Source organism: Aythya fuligula, chromosome 21 (genome assembly GCF_009819795.1).
Source record: "Aythya fuligula isolate bAytFul2 chromosome 21, bAytFul2.pri, whole genome shotgun sequence".
Lineage (NCBI taxonomy): Eukaryota > Metazoa > Chordata > Aves > Anseriformes > Anatidae > Aythya > Aythya fuligula.
Window position 1 is genome coordinate 571,715 of NC_045579.1, and position 20,864 is coordinate 592,578.

Sequence of the window (20,864 nt, forward strand, 5' to 3'; positions counted from 1 at the left end):
CTTTTTTTTCCTTTTTTTTTTTTTTCTTCTCCCCTTTTCATTTTAAGCCCACGCAAAGTTCAGCTCCACCTCGCAAGCTTCGTAATCTTTCGGTGGTTGTCTTCTTGCTCCTCAGGGACTGGTTTACTTGGACACTGATGGTTTTATAAGTGCTGGCAGCAAAGGAGCAACCAGAAGGGAAGAGGATTTTGACACGGTAGGGCATTAAAAGACAAGGTGGATACAGGACAGAACTCTTGACTCTTCCAGAAGGCAGAAACACATTCTGAAATGACTGCCCCCAAAATGCCTTATGTCAAAGCAGATTGCACTGAAGGACATCCTGACTTCAAAAGAACGTTCCCAATTTTATATTTAATAAAGCAACAGTAAGGTTGGAGAGTTTAGCAGCAGTAACAGTGTTATCATGTTTACAGGCAGACATTTCTAGCAAGGGAGATGGTGGCATTCTCGTATATTCCCTGATGCAGATCCCATACCACCTTCGTCTGTCCAAAAAGGAGTTGTAATTCAGTAGATCAAAAACATCTCGATCTGTTCTCCAGTAACTCTTTAGGCATAACCAGATTACAGATAATCCTGTCTTTGATCCACTATTATTCTTTCCGTACAGCATGGAAGTAAAGAAATTGTTAATTGTGAGGAATGTCTATCTCTTTCAAAACTTCATATATTTACCCAAAGTGTAAGCTGTGGTCTGCCTACGAAAGCCTTCCATCAGCGACTTGGAGCCCAGGGGTGCAGAGGGAACAGGGAGCTGCCTCCCTGCTGTCCCCGCAGGGCTTCCCTTGCTCAGCCACTCGCCTTCTGCAGTTTCACTTCCAAACATGATGGTCTTTAATAATCACATGGTCTTTCTCTGTGAACTGTGTTTTTAGAAATGTGGGATATTTTAATGACTTTTGATAACATCTTTCTCCAGTACGTTACTGCCAAGAGCGCTCTGCCGATCACTGGGGGAGCTTTGAATCTAGAGCACCTGAGCCAGAGCTGGCAAAGGGGCTGCGCGTGGGTGGTGTGTTTCCCATGTGGAGAGGTTTTCCCTCTGTTCTCCTCGTTTTCAGGAATGCACTAATGATTTTTTTTTACATCTCCTGTAGCTCCCAGAAAGGATCTCTCCCTCTCCTGATTGCGTATTCATAGCAGGAAATAGTATACCACTTCCAGACAAAAAAAAATAGAAAAAAAAAAAAAAAGGGCACTGTCAAGGTATCTCCATAATAAAGTTAGACATTTCCTGTTCTCCTCAGAGTTTTAACTTGTTTCCACAACCCCAGTTCGTGCACTGACGCTTGATGTGGATGCGGAGGGCTGGGTTGCTGCGTTGGCAGCTTTAGTTCTTACAGGACTGGAGGAGCTTTGCAGGTGGATGGCAGGGTTTGGGCTTCAGGGAGCAGTGGCGGAGCGTGTCCCTTCCCAGCAACCATGGTAGCCTGTTCTTTTATAAATGTACCTTCTATCTGAAGAATTACAGCTGCCCTGTGCCAAGCGCTAGGTCTTCACACTGCATCCTCCTCCCTGTCCCTTTGTCCCCAGCAGCAGAGGGGCTGGATGGCGAGTTGGCAAAGCAGCTGGCACTGGGACTGCAGAGCTGCCCCGAAGTGATTTTTTTGGTATAAGTTGGGGCTGGACCCGCATGGGGGAGCGGCGCGGCAAAGCGGTGTGATCTTTCCCAAGGTAAAGACGTCAGCAAGAATTCAGCACGCCCTCGGTCACGCTTGCCAATGCCCAAAGCGGCTCCACTCTGAAAACGGGCAGGTTTTAATTCTTCCCAGACTGAAGCACTCGCTTGTGTACATACTCCTTGGAAATTCCATATTTTTTTTCAACCTGCTGTTAATTTTTTTTTATGTTATGAGAGTCTCTTCCTTGAGCTTATAACGTTGCAAAACTAAGTCTCTAAACTCGGCTGGAAGCAGCGAGCTGGGCTGTAGCGGTGTTTCCAGCAGCAGGGTACTCCTGTACCTCAGCATCGCTGTTTCTTAGAGCCAGGTGGTGGACACAGGTACAAGATGTGATTGAAGGCACATTTACTGTTTTGTCTGTATTTGCAAACATATTGGACTAAAGTTGTCATTTGAGCTGTGGAAGCCTTATTAAAGCGCATACACGTCTGTCCGCTCATGTTTTAATGCCGCAGCGAGGGCTGGGGGCTGTCTCTGGGCCGTGCACCCCTCAGGCAGAGGTGCAGATGCTCTGAGCTCAAGATACCCACGGAGAGGCGCGAGCAGGATTGCGCCAGCGTGGGAATAGTGCAGGCGCTGGCAAAGGGGCACGTTTTCCCCGAGCGAAGCCTCGATGGCTCCCAGCGCCTTGGCTGTGCCCTGTGGTGCTTGGCAGTGGGCCCTTGGCGGAAGCAGCAATGACTGGCGCTGCCTCGTGCTGCAGCACAGAGGTGTTTCTGTCGGGGAGCCGGTGCCCACGCAGCTGCAGGGCCCAGCACTTCGGTGCCCCCATCCCCGTGCTGGCGGGTCACGTCCCCCTCATCCCCGCACTGGCACAGGGCCCCAGGAGCACTCCCCAGGGCTGTGGCTCGGTGCCAGCCCATGGCTCCTGGCACCCAGCGGCGGGGAACCCGTGCCAGCCGTTCCTCGAGCATCCCAAGTCACCGAGCCCATCCCACAGCCCCAGTGGGGAGATGGGTGCTGGGGGGGCAGCCCTGGCCCTGGAGGGGTTCTGGGGAGCTCAGCTGGGGGCTGGTGGGGAAGGTCTGGGGTGTTTGGGTGGGGGGTGGGTGGGGGGATGGATGGATGGATGGATGGATGGATGATGGAGCTTCTCTGGGTACCAGGGATGGGTGGGAGGATGGATGAGGGGGGAGAGCTCTGGGTGCCAGGGAGGGACAGACGGACAGACAGATGGACAGATGGGGGTACTCTGGGTGCTCAGGGCTGGCTTTGTGGTGGTACGCTGAGTACCAGGGATGGATGCAGGGGGCCCCACCAGTACATGGCTGGGGAGGATGGGGGGATGCTGGTGATGGTTGGGGGGCACCTGGGTACCGGTGAGGGGCAGCAGGAAGGAAAGGGCTCCCCGGGGACCGGGGCGGGGGCTTTAGGAGCTTCCCTGGGTCGTGGAGCGGGGGCACCAGCGATGGGTGCAGGGGGAAGCTGGGGGGGACCCGGGTGCCAGGGATGCAGGAGGGAGGGGAGGGGCCCGGTGCTGGCAGCGGTAATGGAGGGGGGCGAGGGGGGATGGAGGATCCCCGTCCTGGGGGCGCTGCCCTGCCCGGTTCCCGGTGCCAGATCCCGGTTGCCGGTGCCAGATCCCGGTTCGCAGCGCCGCTTCCTGGAGCTGCCAACGGGCTCCGGTGCCGTTTGCTCGGTTCCCGGTGCCGGGGTCGGGTCCCGGTGGCGGTGCCGGTCCCGGTGCCGGTTCCGGTGCCGGTTCCCGGTGCCGGCCGCCCCCGGTGCGGGCCCGCCCCGCCCCGCCGCACGTGACGCGGCGCGGCGGCAGCGAGCAGCGGGGCCCCGCTCCGCTCCGCTCCGGTACCGACCCCGGCTCCGCTCCGCTCCCGGCCCCGCCGCCCCCCCGGTAAGCGCCGCGCCGCGGGGCTCCGCCGCTGGGGTCCCTCCGGGTCCCCCCCCACCCCCGCCACGCCGGGGTCCCCCCTCCGGTGCTGCGCCGGCCTCGGGGACACCGGGGGGAGGCTGAGGGACATGGGGGGCCGGGGCGGGCCCGTGCGTCCGTGACCTTCAGCCGGTACCGGCAGCGGGGGGGGGGGGATGCTCCGGGCCTGGGCAGAGGGACCCCGGCGGGCGGGCAGGCCCGGGGGGGGCCGGGGGGTGGCATCAGGCTCCGTGCGCCCTCCAACCCCCCCATAATGTATTCCCCCAATTGCCCCCTCCCCGCCCTGCCCCCCACGTCCACCGCAAAATCTGCCCCCTCCCCAAATCTGCCCCCCCTTCACCCCCGGCATCTGCCCCCCCCCCCCCCACCTTTCCGGGCCCATTCCGGCCCCGCAATCTGCGCCCCCCCCATCCGCGTCCCTGCCATCTGCCCCCACCGTGCCCCCACCGCGGGACTGCCCCCCTCGGGTGCTGGCGGGGGGGACACGAGGACGGGGCGGGGGGCGGGGGGCGGGGGGCGTGCTTGCAGGGGGCCGGGGCAGGTGTGCACGAACCGGGGCGATGCCGGCACGCGGGCCGCGGTTGCACGGGGCCGGGTCACATTGTGGCGTTTGCACCAGGGGCGCGTTTGCACGGGGCCCGGTGGCGTTTGCACCGGGTTGCGCTTGCACCGGGGTGGCGTTTGCACGCGGGGCCGCTCGCACGGGGCCCGGTGGCGTTTGCCGCGGGTCCCGTTCTGCCCCGGGTCCCGTTTCTGCCCCGGGTCGCCCCCGCACGATGCCCGTGTCGCGCTGTCGCCGTCCCCGCGGTCCCCGGCGCTGTCCGTGGTGCTGCCCCGCGCCGCGCCGCCACCCGTCCGCAGGGGGCGCCCTTAGGGGAGGGGGGCACTGGGGGGGGGTGACGGTTCGGGGGGGTCCCAGCGGCCACGCACCCCGCGTGTCCCCACCCGGCCCCGGCCGCTCCAGTCCCTCCGGCTCCCGGCGGCCGGCGCTTGGCTTGCTGCCATCAGTAGGCTTCAGGGGTAACGCCGCCAGCCGAGCGGGCAGGGGCTGCGGCGGGGGGCTCCGGGGGTGTGTGTGGGGGCGAAGCGGTGCCCCCCAGGCTCCTGGCCAGCCCTCCCCGCTGTAGCACCCCTCCCTCGCCCACCCTCCCCCTGGGTCCGTGCGGCGGAGGCAGCTCCCGGCCTCCCACCCTCCCCCGCTCCTCTCCCCCAGGAAGTGCCATGGGCCCCCCCGGACCCCCCCGGGCCACCTAGACGTGTCCCCAGCGGGCGCCGCTACTCCCTCGGCCACCCCACCCCGAGGTAAGGCCCCGCAGGTGCTCCCCTGCTGTGACGGGGGAGGCACGGGGGGGGCACCCAAGGGTGCCCATCCCCACCCCCGGGAAGGGGTGTGGGGCACCCACGGCCCCTGCCTCCCGCAGGGCAGCAGGATGGCCCAGCAGCGCCACGCCGCGCCCCCCCCGCTCAAGGTAGGCATCGCTGGGGTGGGTGCCCGAGCAGCACCCATAGGTGCCAGCATGCCCTTCACCCCCTCCCCATTGTCTTGCAGACAGAAGAGGATTACATCCCCTATCCCAGCGTGCACGAGGTAGCGTGGCTGTTCCCCCCCCCAGGGAGGGTGCCAGGGGTGGGTGAGCAGCTGGGGGGGGACATGGGAGGGGGGCTGGGGCACCCACCTCGGCTGTGGGTGCAGGTGCTGGGCCGGGAGGGGCCGTTCCCCCTCATCCTGCTGCCGCAATTTGGGGGCTACTGGATCGAGGGCACCAACCACCAGCTGAGCGGGGCACCCGAGCCCCCCCTGACCCCAGCACCCGGCACCCGGGCCAGGCTGGAGGGCAACCACACGGCCAAGATCTACCGCAAGCACTTCCTCGGCAAGGTGAGCACCCAAGGGTGCTGGTGGAGAGGGTGTCAGCAGTGTGTGGGGTCCCCATGGGTGTGCATGGGCATGGAGGCCCCATAACCATGGGTGCATGTGGGTACAGATGTCCATGGACATGAGTGTCCGTGGGTGTGGGTGCTCAAGGATGGGGTTCTCTGTGGGTATGGGTGTGCACGTGGATGAGGAGCCCATAAGGATGGGTGCCTGTGTGTAGGGGTGCTCAGGAACGTGGGGGCCCCGTGCATTGGGTGTTCTGAGGTGTGGATGCCCCATGGCATGGGTGTTTGTGGGCATGGGGACCCTAGAAGGAGGGGTGCCACAGGCATAGGGAGCCACCCATGTCTGTGGGATGGTTGGCCCTGAGCATGGGTGCTTCAGGCATGGGTGCCCCATCATCACGGGTGCTCATGGGTATCGGTGCTTGTGAGCACAGGGATGGCTGGAGATGGGTGTCCTGTTGCGTGTGTGCCCATGGGTATGAGTGTCCCATGGGTGGGGGTGCCCCATAGGTGTGGGTGTTCATGAGGATGGGTGCCCAGCGGGCATGGGTGCTCCACGGGCATGGGTGCCCTGTAGGAACGGGTGCCTCCAGGCAGAGGTACCCATGGACATGGGCATCCCATGGGCATGGACGCTTGGCTGTGCGGGTGCCCCGTGGGTACCGCCAGACACGGGTGCCTCACGGTGTGGGACACGAGCGCCCCTTGGTGCCCTCATGGGTGCTCGGCCCCTCCTCGCAGGAGCACTTCAACTACTACTCCCTGGACCCAGCGCTGGGCCACCTCGTCTTCTCCCTTAAGTATGACGAGCAGGAGCACCTCCACCTGCTGCTGCGGTGAGCTGGGTGCCAGGGGGCCCATGGGTGCTGGCTGGGGTGTGGGCGACCACCTTGACCCCCCCACCTCACCCCGCAGCACGCGCACCCGCACCCTGCACGATGTGGTGCCCATCTCCTGCCTGGCTGAGTTCCCCAACGTGGTGCAGATGGCCAAGGTGGGTGCACCTCCCCCCCCCATTCTCCAGCAGCACCCATGGGTGCCCCCCCCCCCAGCCAGGGGCACCCGCCGCACCGCCCCTCCCTCCCGCAGCTGGTGTGCGAGGACGTCAACGTGGATCGCTTCTACCCCGTGCTCTACCCCAAGGTGAGCGGGGTGCATGGGTGGGGGGGGAGCACCCATGGGTGGGGGCACCCCAGGGTGCACCACACCCAACCAGCACCTCCTGGCCTCGCAGGCGTCCCGCCTCATCCTTGCCTTTGATGAGCACGTGCTCAGCAACCACTTCAAATTTGGCGTCATCTACCAAAAGCTGGGGCAGGTAGGGGGCTGGGGGGGGAAGGGGGGACCAGGGGAGTGTGGGGGGTTGGTGGGAGGGGGGATGCTGGGGGGGGCACCCACGGCTGCCCCACTGCAGACCTCCGAGGAGGAGCTCTTCGGCACCACGGAGGAGAGCCCGGCCTTCGCCGAGTTCCTCGACGTCCTGGGCCAGCGGGTGCAGCTGCGCGACTTCAAGGGGTGCGTGATGGGGTGCTGGGGGGGGGGCACCCCCATGTCCTTGTCCCTGTCCCCCTTCATCCCCCCAGTCCTCAGCATCTCCCCCCCTGCCCCGTGCAGGTTTCGGGGGGGGCTGGACGTGACGCATGGGCAGACGGGCAGCGAGTCGGTGTACTGCCACTTCCGCGACAAGGAGATCATGTTCCACGTCTCCACCAAGCTGCCCTACACCGAGGGTGATGCCCAGCAGGTGGGGCACCCATGGGTGCTGGGGGGATGTTTTTGGGGTGCAGGCTGATTGTGGGTGTTTGAGGGTGTATGTGGGGTGCATGGGCTCCTAGGGCACCCCTGAGTGCTGGGGGAGTATCTGGGAGGCACAAGAGCTGGTGGTGCACCCCTGGGTGCTTGTGGGGTTTCTATGGGGTTCAGGGGCTCCTGGAGCACCCCTGGGTGCTTGTGAGGCATCTGTGGGGTGCATCCACTCCAGGGGGACCTTCAGATGCTGGGAAGTCATCTTTGGGGTGCAGGAGCTGCCAGGGCACCCGTAGGTGTTTGGGGGTGTCCATTGGGTGCAAGGGTTCCTGAGGCATCCCTAAGCACCAGGGGAGCATCCAGGAGGCGCAGGGGTTGGCGGGGCACCCCTGGGGTCTTTTGGGGTGTCCATGGGGGCGCAGGGGGTGGCAGTGCCCAACCCCTGCCCACACCCCCGTCATGTCCCCGTATCCCCACAGCTGCAGCGGAAGCGCCACATCGGCAACGACATCGTGGCCATCGTCTTCCAGGACGAGAACACCCCTTTCGTGCCCGACATGATCGCCTCCAACTTCCTGCACGCCTTCGTGGTGGTGCAGCTGGAGCAGGGCGGCCCCCAGGGCACCCTCTACAAGGTCTCGGTCACTGCCCGTGACGACGTGCCCTTCTTCGGCCCGCCTCTGCCCGACCCCGCCATCTTCAGGAAGGTGAGCACCCATGGGTGCTGCTCCAGGGTGGGTGGGGGGATCCCACGGCCGGCACTCACCCGGGGCCACCCCTCGCCCCGGCAGGGCCCCGAGTTCCAGGAGTTCCTGCTCACCAAGCTGATCAACGCCGAGTACGCCTGCTACAAGGCCGAGAAGTTCGCCAAGCTGGAGGTAGGTTCCGGGAGGGGGCCTAAATGGGGGCGCTGTGTGTGGGTGCTGGGGATGTTGGTCCAGCAGCAGGACCAAGCCTGTGGGTGCTGCGCGTGGGGCTGTTGGCACGGGGGTGCTGCGTGGGAGGGTGCTGCACGTGGGGTGCTGCACGCACCGGGTGCTGTGCATGGGGGTGCAGCAGGGCCGTGCATGTGGGTGCCATGCACGGGGTTGTTTCACACGGGGGGGCCGTGCCGGCAAGTCCACCGCATCCGGGTGCTGTGCATGGGGGTGCTGCACGCAGCATCCCAGCGGTGCACGCGTGGGTGCTGGGCTTGCAGCGGGGGGCACCCGTGGGTGCTGGGGGGGCACCCAGGGCAGCGTGCGGGTGGGTGCGCAGGAGCGGACGCGGGCGGCGCTGCTGGAGACGCTGCACGAGGAGCTGCAGGGCCGCAGCCAGGCCATGCTGGGGCTGGGCCCCGACGACGAGCGCCCCGACAACGGCTCCGCCGCCCCCGGCTTCTTCGAGTCCTTCAAGGTGGGGGGCGGGGGGGGAGGGGGGAGCAGCACCGGCGGGGGGGCAGCGGGCACGGCGGGGCTCGGCCCGATACGGGGCCCCCCCCGCTGCCCCCCCCCCCCCCCCCACCGGCCGCCGCCGCCGCCGCCCCCCGACGGCGCCCCGGGGTCGGGCTGCGCGATGGCCACGCCCCCGGTCACGCCCCCTCCGTTTGCCCCGCCCCCCCCAGCGCGGAGCCGCCCTTTGCTCCACGCGCGTGGCCACGCCCCCACCCAAGCCCCGCCCCCAAGCAGGCCGTGACCACGCCCTCACCCGGTGCTGCCGCGTAAACCCCGCCCCTCCGCCAGCCTGACCACGCCCCTCGGGTGGCCCCGCCCCTCCCGGTATCTCCCCGGCAGCCCCGCCCCTCCCGGTAGCCCCGCCCCTCCCGGCGCCCCGTGACGCGGTGCCGCCCGCAGTCGCTGCTGGTGCCCGGGAGTCGCCGGGGACGCCGCGGCAGCGCCATCGGGCTGGGCTCGGTGGAAGAGGTGGGTGCCCGGCACCGGGACCACCGGGACCCCCCCCCCCCCGGTACCGCCCCCGCCGCTGACCGCGCTCCCGCAGGCGCTGCTGGTGCCCGGGAAGAGCCCGTCCCGGCGGCGGCCCGGCCCGCTCGGCTCCCGCCGCTCCAGCGCCATCGGCATCGAGAGCATCCAGGAGGCGCCGCCCGGCAGGTGCGAGCCGACACCGGGCGCGGGGCTGCCCCCGGCCCCGGTGTCCCCTCACCGCCCGCCGCTGTCCCTTAGGGACGGCCCCGCCGCCAACACCGACGGCGCCGGCTCCGCGCACAGCTCCCCCGAGAGCCGCCGGCACCCGGACAGGTCCCGCGCGGGGCACCGGGAGAGGGGACACGGGGACACGGGACATGGGGACAGGGGACACATGGAGATGTTGGGACATGGGGACACGGGACATGGGGACACATGGACATGGGGACACGGGGACACAGGGACACATGGACATGGACATGTTGGGACATGGGGACACGGGACATGGGGACATGGAAATATGGGGACACATGGACGGGGGACACGGGGATACTGGGACATGGGGATACAGGTGCATGGAGACATTAGGACATGGGGACACAGAGACATGGGGACACAGAGACATGGGGATATGTGGATGTGGGGACATGGAGACAGAGTGACATGGAGACATGGGAACATGGGGACACAGTTATGGGGACACAGGGTTACAGGGACATGGGGACACAGGAACATAGGGACACAGGGTCATGGATGCACATGGATGGGGTGGCACCAGCGTGGCACCAGGACAGGGCATGGGGACGGCGTGATGGGGCAGCACGGGGCAGGACAGCAGCGGGGGGGTGGCACGGGGACAGGGTCACAGCAGCAGCCGGTGGCACAGGGATGTGGCAGCACGGGGACAAGGTGGCACACGGATGGGGTGGCACGGGGACTGGATGTCACGGGGACGGGGTGGCACGAGGACAAGGTTGGGGATGTGGTGGGGTGGGGACAGTGTGGCGCTTGGGTGGCCCAGGGATGGGGCGGCATGGGGACAGGGTGGTGCGGTGACGGTGTGGGGACAGGGTGGCCCAGGGATGGGGTGACACCGGGGCGGGGTGGCCTGGGGACAGGGTGACAGGGGGCCAGGTGTGTCCCTTGGCAGGGCGGAGAGGCCGGAGCCTCCGCGGGACTTCTCCCGCTCGTCCTCCAGCGCCAGCAGCTTCGGCAGCGTGGCCGAGGAGCCGGACGAGCACCCCGAGGCCGAGCCGGGCAGGGTACGGGGGAGCCGGGGGGGGGCTTAAAGGGGGGGGTGTTGGTGGGTGCTGGGTGTTTGGGGGGGCAGCACCCCGTCACCCACCCTGTGCCCGCAGGACAGCCGCTCGCCCTCGGGGACGCCCCGCCAGTGTGACGCCTTCGCCGACCCCCCCTGGCCGGAGGAGCCCCTCGGCACCCCCCCAGGTAGCCCAGCCCCGGGGCGTCTGGGGGGAGAGGGGGGGCACCCATGGGTGCTCACAGCCCCCCCACCGCGCCCCGGTTCCCCGCAGGCAGCGCCCGCCGCCCCGCCGAGCCCCCCTGCCCCGAGATCAAAATCCAGCTGGAGCGGCCCCCCCCGACCCCGGTGAGGCTGTGCCCCCCCCCCCCCCTTTAACCTCCCCCAGCGCACCCCGATGCGGGCGCCCCCCCTGATGTCCCTCGCTCAGGGCTCGTAGCCGTGCCCACCCCTCCCAAACCCTGGGGGGCCACCGCCGGAGGAGGGTCCCCGCCGTGTCCCACCCCCGCCGTGCCGCCCGCCGCTTCGCCCCCCCCGCCCCCATCGCTCGTGTGCCAGGAGCCGAAGCCATCGTCCCCGGTGCGGGATCGGGGCCCCCCCGTGGGGTGTCCCCCCCGCCCCCCCCCTCCAGACAATCTCTGTCACCCCAAATGCCTCTTTTGGGGGTGACGGGCGCTGGGATGGGCCACCAAGGGCCTCCCCCAGCCGGTGTGAACGCACAACACAACGTGGGACCCCCCCCAAAATGCAGAGTGGGGCCAGACACAGCATCGCCGCCCCCCCCGTGTCCGTCCCCCCCCCCCCCCAAAAAAAAGTGGGGGCTCAAATCTGGGGCAAAACCGAGCTGGGGCCGGACGGCTCCGTGTCGCTGCCAGCCCCCCGCTTCCACCTCGCCTCCCCCCCCCCCCTTTTATTTAAGGAAAAAAGCTCCGGAACGAGACGGACACTGGGGGGGTGGGGGGGCATATTTTTTTTTCAAAACCCGTGTGTTTGTGTTTCCCGTGATCAATGTTTAAAATAAAGGTCTATTTATCGCTACGGCCGATGCTGCGGGGTGTGGGGGGGGGGCCACTGCCCGGGGGGGTCGGATTTTGGGGTCCCCCGGCAGCCGCTGGCACCAGGGGGGGCTGACGCTCCGCACGGCGGCGCCATCTCAAGGTTCAAAAAAGAAAGCAACAAACACCCAAAAAACCCCAAATGCTCCCGTTTTTGGGTCCCCACCGCAGCCCTCCTCCTGCAGGAGCGGGGCCAGGGATCGGGTGGGGGCAGCCAGGGCCCAGCTGAGATTTTTTTTTGGGCCAGCCGCGCAAAAAATTTGGGGATTTTTTTTCCAAAAAATCCCCCAAAATTCGGGGATTTTTTCCCCATGCCCGCTGCCTGCCTCCCATTCCCCTCCACATCGTGCTTTTGTGCCTACAAACCCCACATTCGCCTCGCTGCTGCCCCCCCCCCGAACCCCAAATCCCTTTTTTTTTTTTTTTTTTCTGTTTTTTCTTTTTTTGTTGTTGTTTTTTCCACCTCCAGCCCCTGCGGCGGGGCCTTGGCAGAGGCAGAGCTTTGGCCCTGGCCCCGGTGCCGGCGGTTCTTGGCCGGGGCCCTCGAACCCCCAAAACCGCGCGGACCCCAGGGCCGGTTAAACATAGCGCGGCGCCCGCCCGCTGCTGGGAAGCCCCAGCGCCAGGGGTGGCCACGGCTTGGGGGGGGGGAACCTCGGCCAAACCTCGTGCCGAAGCGACGCCAACCCCTTGCCAACTTGGGGTGTCCCCCTTGCCTCCCCCTCACCCCCCCAAGCCGATGCTGTTCGGGTCACCGCCTTCGCCCGCTCCAAAGTTTGCTGCTGGGTTAATAGGAAAACGAAGCGAAGGTTTATTTAAAAGGTCGGGGGGAGGCGAGGCGGGGAGGCTGGTAAATAAATAAAGAGGCTGGCAAGAGGCTCGTGGCGCCCGCTGTGGTTTTGGGGGGCTGGGGGTGCCAATCCTGGGGTGCTCGGGGGGGGGGGGTTCAGCGCCACAACCCGCTCAGGGGCTGCATCTGCACGGCACCGCTTGCTGCAAAGCTCCGCTCGGGCATGCGAGGGGATTTGCATGTGCACGGTTGCATATCTGAGCAAGCAGCTGCACGGGCATGGTGCTGCTCGTGCAGCCAGGGCACTGCCTTGTGCACGGTGCCATCTGCGTGTGCATGGCCCCCTTCGCTCATCCGGGACACCGTTTGCACTCGTAGGGTGGAATTTGCATGCACAAGGCTGCATTTGCACATGTAGGGTGGCATTTGCACGTGCAAGGCTGCATTTGCACATGCAAGGCCTCATCTGCATGTGCACGGCCCCCTTTGCTCACCCAGGGCAGCAGCTGCAGCGGTCAGATGTGCACACTCAGAGCACCCCTTGCACACTCAGAGCAGCTTTTGCTCACCCTGGACACAACTTGCACACACGGGGCACCATTTGCACACCCAGAGCCGCTCTCTGGGGTCTCCCCCTACTTCTCAACCCCCCGACTCCTCAACAGCCGCCCCCAAAAGTGCACCCCGAGGCCCCCCCCCCCCCCGCCCTCTCCCAACGCGGCCCCCTCCCCAGTTACCAGAGGCTAACGAGGGACGAGCAGCACCGGGTGCTGCCCCCTAAATCCATCTCGGCTCCGCTCTCCGTGCAGTGCTGAGTCCCCAAACTGCTGAGAAGGCCCCGGGCAGCAAATGGCCTCAAACCAAAGGATTTTTCAGGCCAAAAAGAGAGGAGAAAAAAAAAAAAAAAGCCACAAAAGAGGCAAAACGAGGCAGGGAGCGCCTGGCGAGTTGCCGCTTCCCCACCCGCGGGTGCCTTCCAGTTGCCCACTCACTCATGCGATGAGTTGGGTGCCGGGGTTGGTCTCAGCCGTGCTGGCACCGCACGTTTCGGGGCTGACCCCGCTGCCTCTCCCCCCTCCTGCTTCAGGAGGGCTCCGGCCGCAGCGCTGAGCCCGAATCCCACGGCAGCGCTAATGACAGGGAGGAACGGTGTATTTACAGGGGCAGAGCCCAGCACGCGGTGGCCACCGAAACCGCGGGCGGCTGCTTTTGCTCTGCTGAGTCTTTCTTTTTTGCCTTTTCCCGGGCGCCGCTACCCCAGAAAAAAAAAAGGGGGGGGTGGAGAGGAGAGAGGATTAAAAAAAAAAATCCCCCCCGTCGATGTTTTGCAAGAGATGCTCTAGCAGAGGAGGAGGAGGAGGGTGAGGAAGGGCAGGAGGAGGGGGCTAGCGGCGGCGGTGCGCCCGGCGGCGTTGCAGTGGGCTCGGTTGGGGCCAATGCAGGCAGCGTACGCCATGGCGTGGGGGATGTAGTTCTGCTCGTGCACCCCGTGCAGGAGGTGGGCCATGGGGCCACGGGCGAAGACGGCCACGTCCTCACCGCCGTGGGTCTCCTGGCGCAGTGGCACGGCTGACTGTGCCTGGTAGTTGGCGTGCGCTGGGCAGGGGTAAATAAATAAACAAAATGAAAACAACAAGTTAAAAAGCAGCAATAGTTTGAACCGCCGCCACCGTTTCTGGTTGTTTTGCCCCCGGTGCACGTACCAAAATCCACGGCTGAGACGTTTTCACGCTCACCCCCCACGATTTTGTAGCCAGGGCCGTTGCCATAGAGGATGGAGGTGAAGGGCTTGCGGTCCACATCGCTCTGCATTGGTGCCAGACCTGGCAGCGGCAGCACCGTCAGCACCGCGGGCACGTCCCCAGGGTGTCCCCATGCTGGGGCTGGGGGGGGGGGCGAGGTGTCTCACCAAAAATGGGGTTCCCGCGGGGGGTGTAGCCGCCAAAGGTGAAGACGTGCGAGTGGTCGGCGGTGACGACGCTGAGCGTGTCCTGGGGCGAGGTGAGGCGGGCAGCCAGCCCGATGGCACGGTCCAGCTCCACCGCCTCGTGCAGCGCCTGCTTCGCCTTGCCCTCGTGGTGCCCGTGGTCGATGCGGCCGCCTGTGCCCGGCCCAGCTCCGCTCAGCACCCCTGTGCGCCCGCTGCCCTCCCTGGTCCCCCCGTGGCACCCCCAGCTCCCTCTTTATGCCCGCTTTTCGCATCCCCCATCCCATCTCTTCCCCCTTTCACCTCCCTTTTGCAACGCCCCCATCCTCCTTTCTCCCTTTACACCCCCCATTGCCTTCCTTTCTCCATTTCTGCACCTCCCCCTTGTGCTCCCTCACCCCCCTTTTTGCACCCCCCCATTGCTCTCCCTTTCACCCCTTGCACCCCCAGTGCCCTCTTTATTTCTTTATTCCCTGCTTTGCATCCTCCTCACCCTCCTCATTCCCCTTTGGACCCCCACTTTGCCTCCCCCCTCCCCTTTACCCCCCACCTTCAACCAGCAGGAAAAAGCCCCGGGGGTTTTTCTGGAGCATCCTGATAGCCACGGCCACCATCTCAGTGAGGGACGGGTCCGTCTCGTTGTTCCTGTCCAGCTCGTACACCATGTCGCCGGGCTCGAAGAGACCTAGGGACAGCGATGCTGGGGGTGGGAATGCCCTTTCCCAACCCTGTGCTGGGAGCTTTTTGTGCTGGCTCAAGTGTTTTGCCCAGCGCCGGATCCCCTTCCCCGGGCTGGCGATTAGATAGGAGCCGAGGGATGCTCCCGGCCCTTCCTTCCTCCCACCCAGCCGAATCCTGCATCCCCAGGGGGCTGGAAAATTGCACGGAGGAGGTAGAGACAAAAAAAATTACATGCTGGGGGCGGGGGGGGGGGAGGGGGCAGAAATCCCATCCTCCCCGGGGTGCTGGGGGCCTGGGGGCACCCCGGGACTCACCCAGGAGGAAGTCGACGCGGCTGAGGTTGAGCGCCAGCAGGTCCCGCCGGTGCCACACGTACTTGGCGACCTGTGGGGGGGGGACAGAGCCCCACAGCTCGTCACCTCACATGTGGGACCAGCCCCCGTCCCCAGCCCCGCAGCCGCCTTTCACCCCCTCCCCAAAACATTTCCCGCTGAGGAGCAGCAGCAGCAGCTCTACGGGTTTGGGGGGGGTTGGGGGGGACACCCTAGCGCGGCCCCCACGTCCCCGTCACCTTCCCCGGGGGCTTGGTGTCGTGCCACGCCTGCACCAGGTCCCGGCGGTCCAGGCGGGTGCCCCGGTGCTTCTCCTCCTGTGGGTACTCCACGTCGCTGGCGTTTTTGGGGAACATGTATTTCCGCCCGCCGCCCAGGATCACCTGCGGGGAAAAACCCACTCCCAGGCTTAGAAACGCAACTACAGCCTCTTTTTAAAATTATTTTTCCCCCTACAAAATAAGAAAAAAAAAAAAAAAAGGAAGGGAGGCAAATCCTGAGGAGACGGAGCTGGGTTGGTGGGAGGCTGCTGGAGCATGATGTCCAGGAAAACCCTGGCGGTGTGCAAAGCCAGAAGAAAACACCCGAGGAATTTCACCTCGCTAGAAATAACTCCGAATCTCTTACTATTAATTACACTGAGGACAGAAATAACCATTTCCAGCAGTAGCTTTGGCTTTTTTTTTCCCTCCTCGCCAGGGGCGGCGGGCAGGGATGCTCCCTGCCGGGGTCCCCGCATGAACCCGCCGGGACGGAGCCTCATCCCGTGGCTCCGGCTGTTTGCTTTGGAGCCCGAGTTATTTGGCTTCCGTTATTTATAACTAGGCAGAGATTTATTTTTTTTTTTTTATTCTCTCCCCCCCCACACCCCTCGCCCTGCAGAAGGTGAATTATAAAGCAGCAAAACAACAACACCAAAATTATTAAGGGAAGAAGAGGGAGAAAGGGAAAAAAAAAATTCTTCCCCACTATATAATTATTTCCAGCCTGGGACAGAGTTGAAATTATATTAAAGGGAAAAAAAACAGAAGAAGAGGCTATTAAACAGCCAAATAACAGGCTTAGATGTTTTGCTTTGGGGCTATTTTGAAGTACAGAAGCGTATTTATTTACAGGGCTGAATTTCTGTGCAAATCCACAATGAGGGGCAGAACTGAGGGGAAAATGCAGCTTTTTGGGCATGGGAAGCATGAGAAAGGGGTTTGTGTCTCAGCGTGAGATCGGGAGCCTGCTGTGATGCTGGCACCCCGAGCCCATGGGTGCAGCTGGGTTCTGTGGGCTGGGGGAAGCTGGGGTTGGGCACTGGGGGGCCCGGCTCCCCATCTGCTGGGGGTCCTGCCTCTGTGCCCATCAGTGCTCCCAACCCAACAGCTACCGGGGATGCTGGCCCCACATCTTCCTGGAGGTCCTGACTCTGCACCCAGTGGTGCTCCTGGCCCTGTATTTACCCACAGTCCTGGCCCTGGACCCTTTGGTGGTCCCAGCCCAGCACATGCCAGGTCCCAGCCCACCACCCATGGGTGGCCCCAGCCCCTTGCCCCCTGGAGCCCCAGCCCTGTGCCCGGAGGTGGTCCCAGCCCAGCGCCTACTGGGGATCCTGGCTGCTCACCCACCTCCCAAGGGTCCCAGCCCTGTGCCCAGAGGTGGTGCTGGGCCCACACCTCTTCCCTCGGGGTGGCCCCAGCCCCGTGCCCACCTCGATGTCGGGGATGTTCTCCACCAGCTGCCGCGCGATGTCCTTGCAGCCACCCTCCAGCGCGTCCGGGGGCATCTCTCCATCCGAGTACCAGTCGCGGTTGGCAGAGTGGGCGTAAGCGGCGCTGGGCGTCGCGTGCGTGACCCGCGTGGTGGTGACGATGCCCACTGCCTTGCCTGCGCCACGAGGTTCATGGGGCAATGGTGGAAACGGCCCCAAAACCCAGCATTCCTGCCCCATCCCCACGCCCACCGGCAGCTCACCTTCATCCTTGGCCCAGCGGAGGATGGAGGTCACCTCCTGGCCCTTGGTGGTGTTGCAGCGGTCACGGGTGACGCCGGCGCTGACGCCCACCGTCCCCTCGTTGGCTTTGACACCGCACAGGTAGGCGGTGGCCGTGCCCGCGCTGTCGGGCACCTGAGCGTTGGTGTTGTAGGTCTGGGGGGGGGTGGCAGGGAATAAAGCGACCCTCTGTTGTTATCATCATCCTCACTGTCATCATCCTCACCATCACACATCCCAGGGCTTCCCTCCTGCATTGCTCAGCCACATCATGCCCGAGCGCCCCTTCTTTTGCCCCTCACAGCCCTTGTTGTGTGTGTGTCATCCCCTCGCTGTGTTTTGATGGTTTCAGCCCCTTTTCAGCCCATTTTTAGGCAGGGAGAGCAAAGCCAGCAATTTTTGCACTGTCACAAGAATCCCTTGCAGAGATGGGGTGAAAGGAGGCAACCGGGGCTTGCAGTTTGATAAAAAAAAAGCGCCTTTTTTTCAGCAAAATAGCCCCAGGGGAAGAAGGGGGGGGGATTCTGGCTCCCATGGCTGGGCAGCCTCGTCCTGCCCCCCTGTTCCCACAGAGCCAAGCCCTGGCACGGCGGCCGGGCATGGGGCGTGAGCCAGCTCCACTCGCCCGCCCGTGACCTAATTTCGGCTCCGGTCGATGACGGCCGCCTGCCTGCGACCTTGTGGCGTGCAGCCCCCATCCCGCAGGAGCCAGGGTCTGGCCCCGGGGGCTCACCTTGGCCAAGGCAACGTAGGGGAACTTGTCCATCTCCAGCAGGCTCTCCTCGCCCTTGCGGTTCTGCAGCTGCCCCTTGAGGATGCGGGCGGCCGTGACGGTGGAGACACCCATGCCTGCGGGGTGGGCGCCCCGTCACCGCGCCGCCAGCCACGGGCCAGGCGCCAGCTGGTGGCATGTGCCCAGTGCAGCCCAGCGTATTGCAGCACCCGGTGTAGTGCAGTGCCCAAGTTATTGCAGCACCCGATGCATCACAGCACCCAATTCGTTGAGGCACCCGGTTCATCACAGCACCCAGTTCATCGAGGCACCCAGTTCATCGAGCACCCAATTCACTGCAGCACCCAGTTTATTGCAGCACCCAACTTATCGCAACACCCAGTTCATCGCAGCACCCAAGTCATTGCAGCACACAACTTATTGCAGCACCCAATGCCTTGCAGCACCCAATGCATTGTGGCACCCAGTTTATCACAGCACCCAGTTCATCACAGCACCCAACACATCCCAATGCCCTGCTTGTTGCACCCCCTTTGTTGCACTGCCCCATCCTTCCAGCCCTCCGTTGCCCCACACCGCACCCCATAGCCCCGCGCTGGGGGGTCCCCATCTCACCATCACCCAGGAAGAGGATGAGGTTTTTGGCCACGTTCTGGTTGAGGCGCTGGAGCCGCAGGGCGTCACGCAGTGTCTCCTGCGCCTGCTGCCGCCAGTACTCGGGGTCCTTCTCGTTCTCTGCCAGGGTGCAGGGAGACCAACAGGGCTCAGTGGCACCCAAACGCACCCACTACCTGGGCGCAGCCCCCCCAAACCCCACCTACCGGGGACCAGCGATGCCAAGCAGAGCTGGGCCAGGAGGGTGAGGAGGAAAGCCTTCATCGTGCCCTTCAACGCTTGTCTTCCTTGCACCAGCAGCAGGGGCTGGGTGAGAGAAAGCTGCGGGGGCTCAGCACCCTCCCCTCCCTGTGCCTCAGTTTCCCCGCTCTGCTCACCCAGACCTTCGCCCCCGGGATTAACCAAGCGAGGACAGAGGGGACTGTCCCCTCCCTGCACGGTCACGGCTGTGCCCCCACTGGGACATGTCAGCCCCCTGCCGCGGGGCGTCACCTCGCTGGCACCAACCGGGTTGGGGGACGGCGGCACACCCCCTCCCTCACCCCCACAACCGGTGCCCCATTGCTGCGTGTCCATGTCCCCAGACCCGCTGCACGTGGTGTGCTCTACGCATGTTGGGGTCCCCTCCACACAGCTGTGTCCCTATCACATGTCCCTGTCCCCATTGTCTGGCTGCATCCCCATCACGCCTGTGTTCCCATTGCCCACTGGGGTCCCCGTCTTGCGTCTGTGTCCCCACGGCATGTCCCTGTCCCCATCACACCTCCCTGTCCCATTACATGTGTCCGTTCCTACGCACATTGGCACCCCATCGTATGTCCCTGTCCCCACCGTGTCTGTGTCCCCCTTTGCATGTGTCCCCACCACATGCATGCCATGTCCCCACCTCATGTCCCCAGCATGTGCCCGTGTCCCATCGCATGCCTGCATCCCAGTGCACATCTTTTTCCCCATCGCGTGTCCCCAGTGCACATCCACATCCCAGCTGCGTATCCGTGTCCCCACTGCCCCTCCACGTCCCCATTGCACACCCCCGTCCCCATTGCACACCCATGTCCCCATTGCACGCCCGTGTCCCCATTGCAAGTCTGTCCCCACCACATGCCCGTGTCCCCACCGTATCCCTGCATCCCCCTGGTGCCCCCGCATCCCCTCTGCAAGCCCGTGTCCCCATCCCGTATCCACATCCCTGTTGCGCTCCCGTGTCCCCACCGCGCCCCCGTGTCCCCGCCACACGCCCCCGGCCCCCCGGCCCTGCCCGGGGTCTCTCCCGGTGGCCGCGGGGGTCCCTTACCGCCAGCCCGGGGACGTCCCCGCACAAACTTGGGCGCTGTCGCCCGTGTCCCTCCCGGCCGGCGGAGCGGAGGCGGGCGGGGGACAGCGAGCCCTTAAATCCCCCCGGCCCTGGCCTTCGCCTCCTCCTCCTCCTCCCCTTCCTCCACCCTCCACCCGCTGCCAGCACGGAGAGTGGGGGGGGGGGGGGACGCGTGTGGGGGGGTGGGAGGCAGCAAACTGGGCTTACTGGTGCCCTCTGCCGGGTTTTACTGGGAGGACTGGGAGGACTGGGGGGACTCGGGGGGGGATAAGCGCTGCTGGGGGTGCTGAGCCCCTTGTGCGCGAGGGGGCGTCGGGGGAAAGAGGGGTGCGGGGGGAGCAGATGTGTCCTGGGGGGTGCCTAATTCCTCCCCCCAGACCAGCCAGCGAGGGCAGGCGTGTTGCAACACTTTGGGGTTCCCCCCCCGCCCCCAGCTGTGGACTCTCTGGTGTCTGCTTTGGGGTTGTGCTCGGCTTCCCCCTCCCCTCGCCCCCCTCTCCTTTTGAGCAGACCCCCCCCAGCTGCCCCGCTCTGTCCCCGCTCACCCATGCACGCCCTCTCCCATTTTGGGGTCGGGGTGAGGGACTCGGGGCACGCTCTCACCTCCGTGCCCCCACCGGCCGCCTGCACCCCCGCAGGGTTTTGCGGCAGGTCCTACAATAAACAGGAGGCTGTTTGCAGCCCGACACGTCCCGGCTCGCGGCTCCTCTTGCAAACGGTGCACGAGGACGGCGTGCCAAGGCCTGGCCACGCGCCCCGGCATGCCGGGACACGGCTCGGGGTCGAGGCCCGGGGCCCTGCTTTCGGCCTCGGGAGGCTGCCGGCCTCCCCGGCCTCAGTTTCCCTCTGCTGGGGACGGAGGCGGCTACGTCGTGGGGGGACCCGTGGGTGGCCGTGGAGCTCTTGGTGGTTTCCCAGAAGGTGGCGGCCTCAGCCCAAAAATCCGCTCCCTGAAGGCTTCGGGGTGCCACCGGGACTGGCCTCATGCATGCGCTGAGAGTGTGGGTGCTCAGCCCCACGGCTGGGGCAGGGGATGGGGGCAGCAGCGCAGCCCCGTCCCCGCTGTCCCGTGGGAAGCCGTG

The 20,864-nt window shown here is 64.9% G+C and overlaps 3 protein-coding genes across 8 annotated transcripts in view; 2 read left to right on the plus strand and 1 right to left on the minus strand.

The window, feature by feature from the left end:
- Window positions 1-2,114, plus strand: part of USP48 (ubiquitin specific peptidase 48) — a 32,579-nt gene extending 30,465 nt beyond the window's left edge. For all 3 annotated transcript variants that reach the window (XM_032201308.1, XM_032201309.1, XM_032201310.1), the window contains one exon: window positions 116-2,114. In XM_032201308.1, the coding sequence (XP_032057199.1) occupies window positions 116-138 (23 nt within the window). In that variant the 3' untranslated portion in view covers window positions 139-2,114. The remainder of the gene's footprint in view (window positions 1-115) is intronic.
- A 2,677-nt stretch (window positions 2,115-4,791) lies between these two features.
- RAP1GAP (RAP1 GTPase activating protein) lies at window positions 4,792-11,394 on the plus strand. 3 transcript variants are annotated; one of them, XM_032201621.1, is made up of 20 exons: window positions 4,792-4,872; window positions 4,992-5,039; window positions 5,120-5,158; window positions 5,264-5,449; window positions 6,193-6,287; window positions 6,367-6,445; window positions 6,541-6,594; window positions 6,686-6,769; window positions 6,866-6,966; window positions 7,066-7,195; window positions 7,677-7,904; window positions 7,989-8,075; window positions 8,455-8,592; window positions 9,030-9,098; window positions 9,175-9,284; window positions 9,357-9,431; window positions 10,249-10,360; window positions 10,457-10,544; window positions 10,631-10,704; window positions 10,787-10,855. In XM_032201621.1, exons 2-20 carry the CDS (start codon window positions 5,001-5,003, stop codon window positions 10,793-10,795), a joined length of 1,797 nt encoding a protein of 598 aa, XP_032057512.1. In that variant the 5' UTR covers window positions 4,792-4,872; window positions 4,992-5,000; the 3' UTR covers window positions 10,796-10,855. The 3 variants fall into 3 exon arrangements, with proteins under 3 accessions (XP_032057512.1, XP_032057510.1, XP_032057511.1); XM_032201619.1 differs by having other exon boundaries at window positions 10,457-10,704; window positions 10,787-11,394; XM_032201620.1 differs by having other exon boundaries at window positions 5,000-5,039; window positions 10,457-10,704; window positions 10,787-11,394.
- A 1,533-nt stretch (window positions 11,395-12,927) lies between these two features.
- Window positions 12,928-19,864, minus strand: ALPL (alkaline phosphatase, biomineralization associated). Of its 2 annotated transcripts, none has more exons than XM_032201642.1 (12): window positions 19,762-19,864; window positions 18,674-18,773; window positions 18,468-18,587; window positions 17,853-17,968; window positions 17,101-17,275; window positions 16,838-17,013; window positions 15,381-15,524; window positions 15,124-15,193; window positions 14,679-14,813; window positions 14,111-14,302; window positions 13,905-14,024; window positions 12,928-13,797 (listed from the first exon to the last, which is right to left on the minus strand). In XM_032201642.1, the coding sequence occupies exons 2-12, from the start codon at window positions 18,729-18,731 to the stop codon at window positions 13,541-13,543; spliced, it is 1,563 nt and encodes a 520-aa protein (XP_032057533.1). In that variant the 5' UTR covers window positions 18,732-18,773; window positions 19,762-19,864; the 3' UTR covers window positions 12,928-13,540. The 2 variants fall into 2 exon arrangements, with proteins under 2 accessions (XP_032057533.1, XP_032057532.1); XM_032201641.1 differs by having other exon boundaries at window positions 18,674-18,788.
- Between the last annotated feature and the right edge of the window lie 1,000 nt (window positions 19,865-20,864).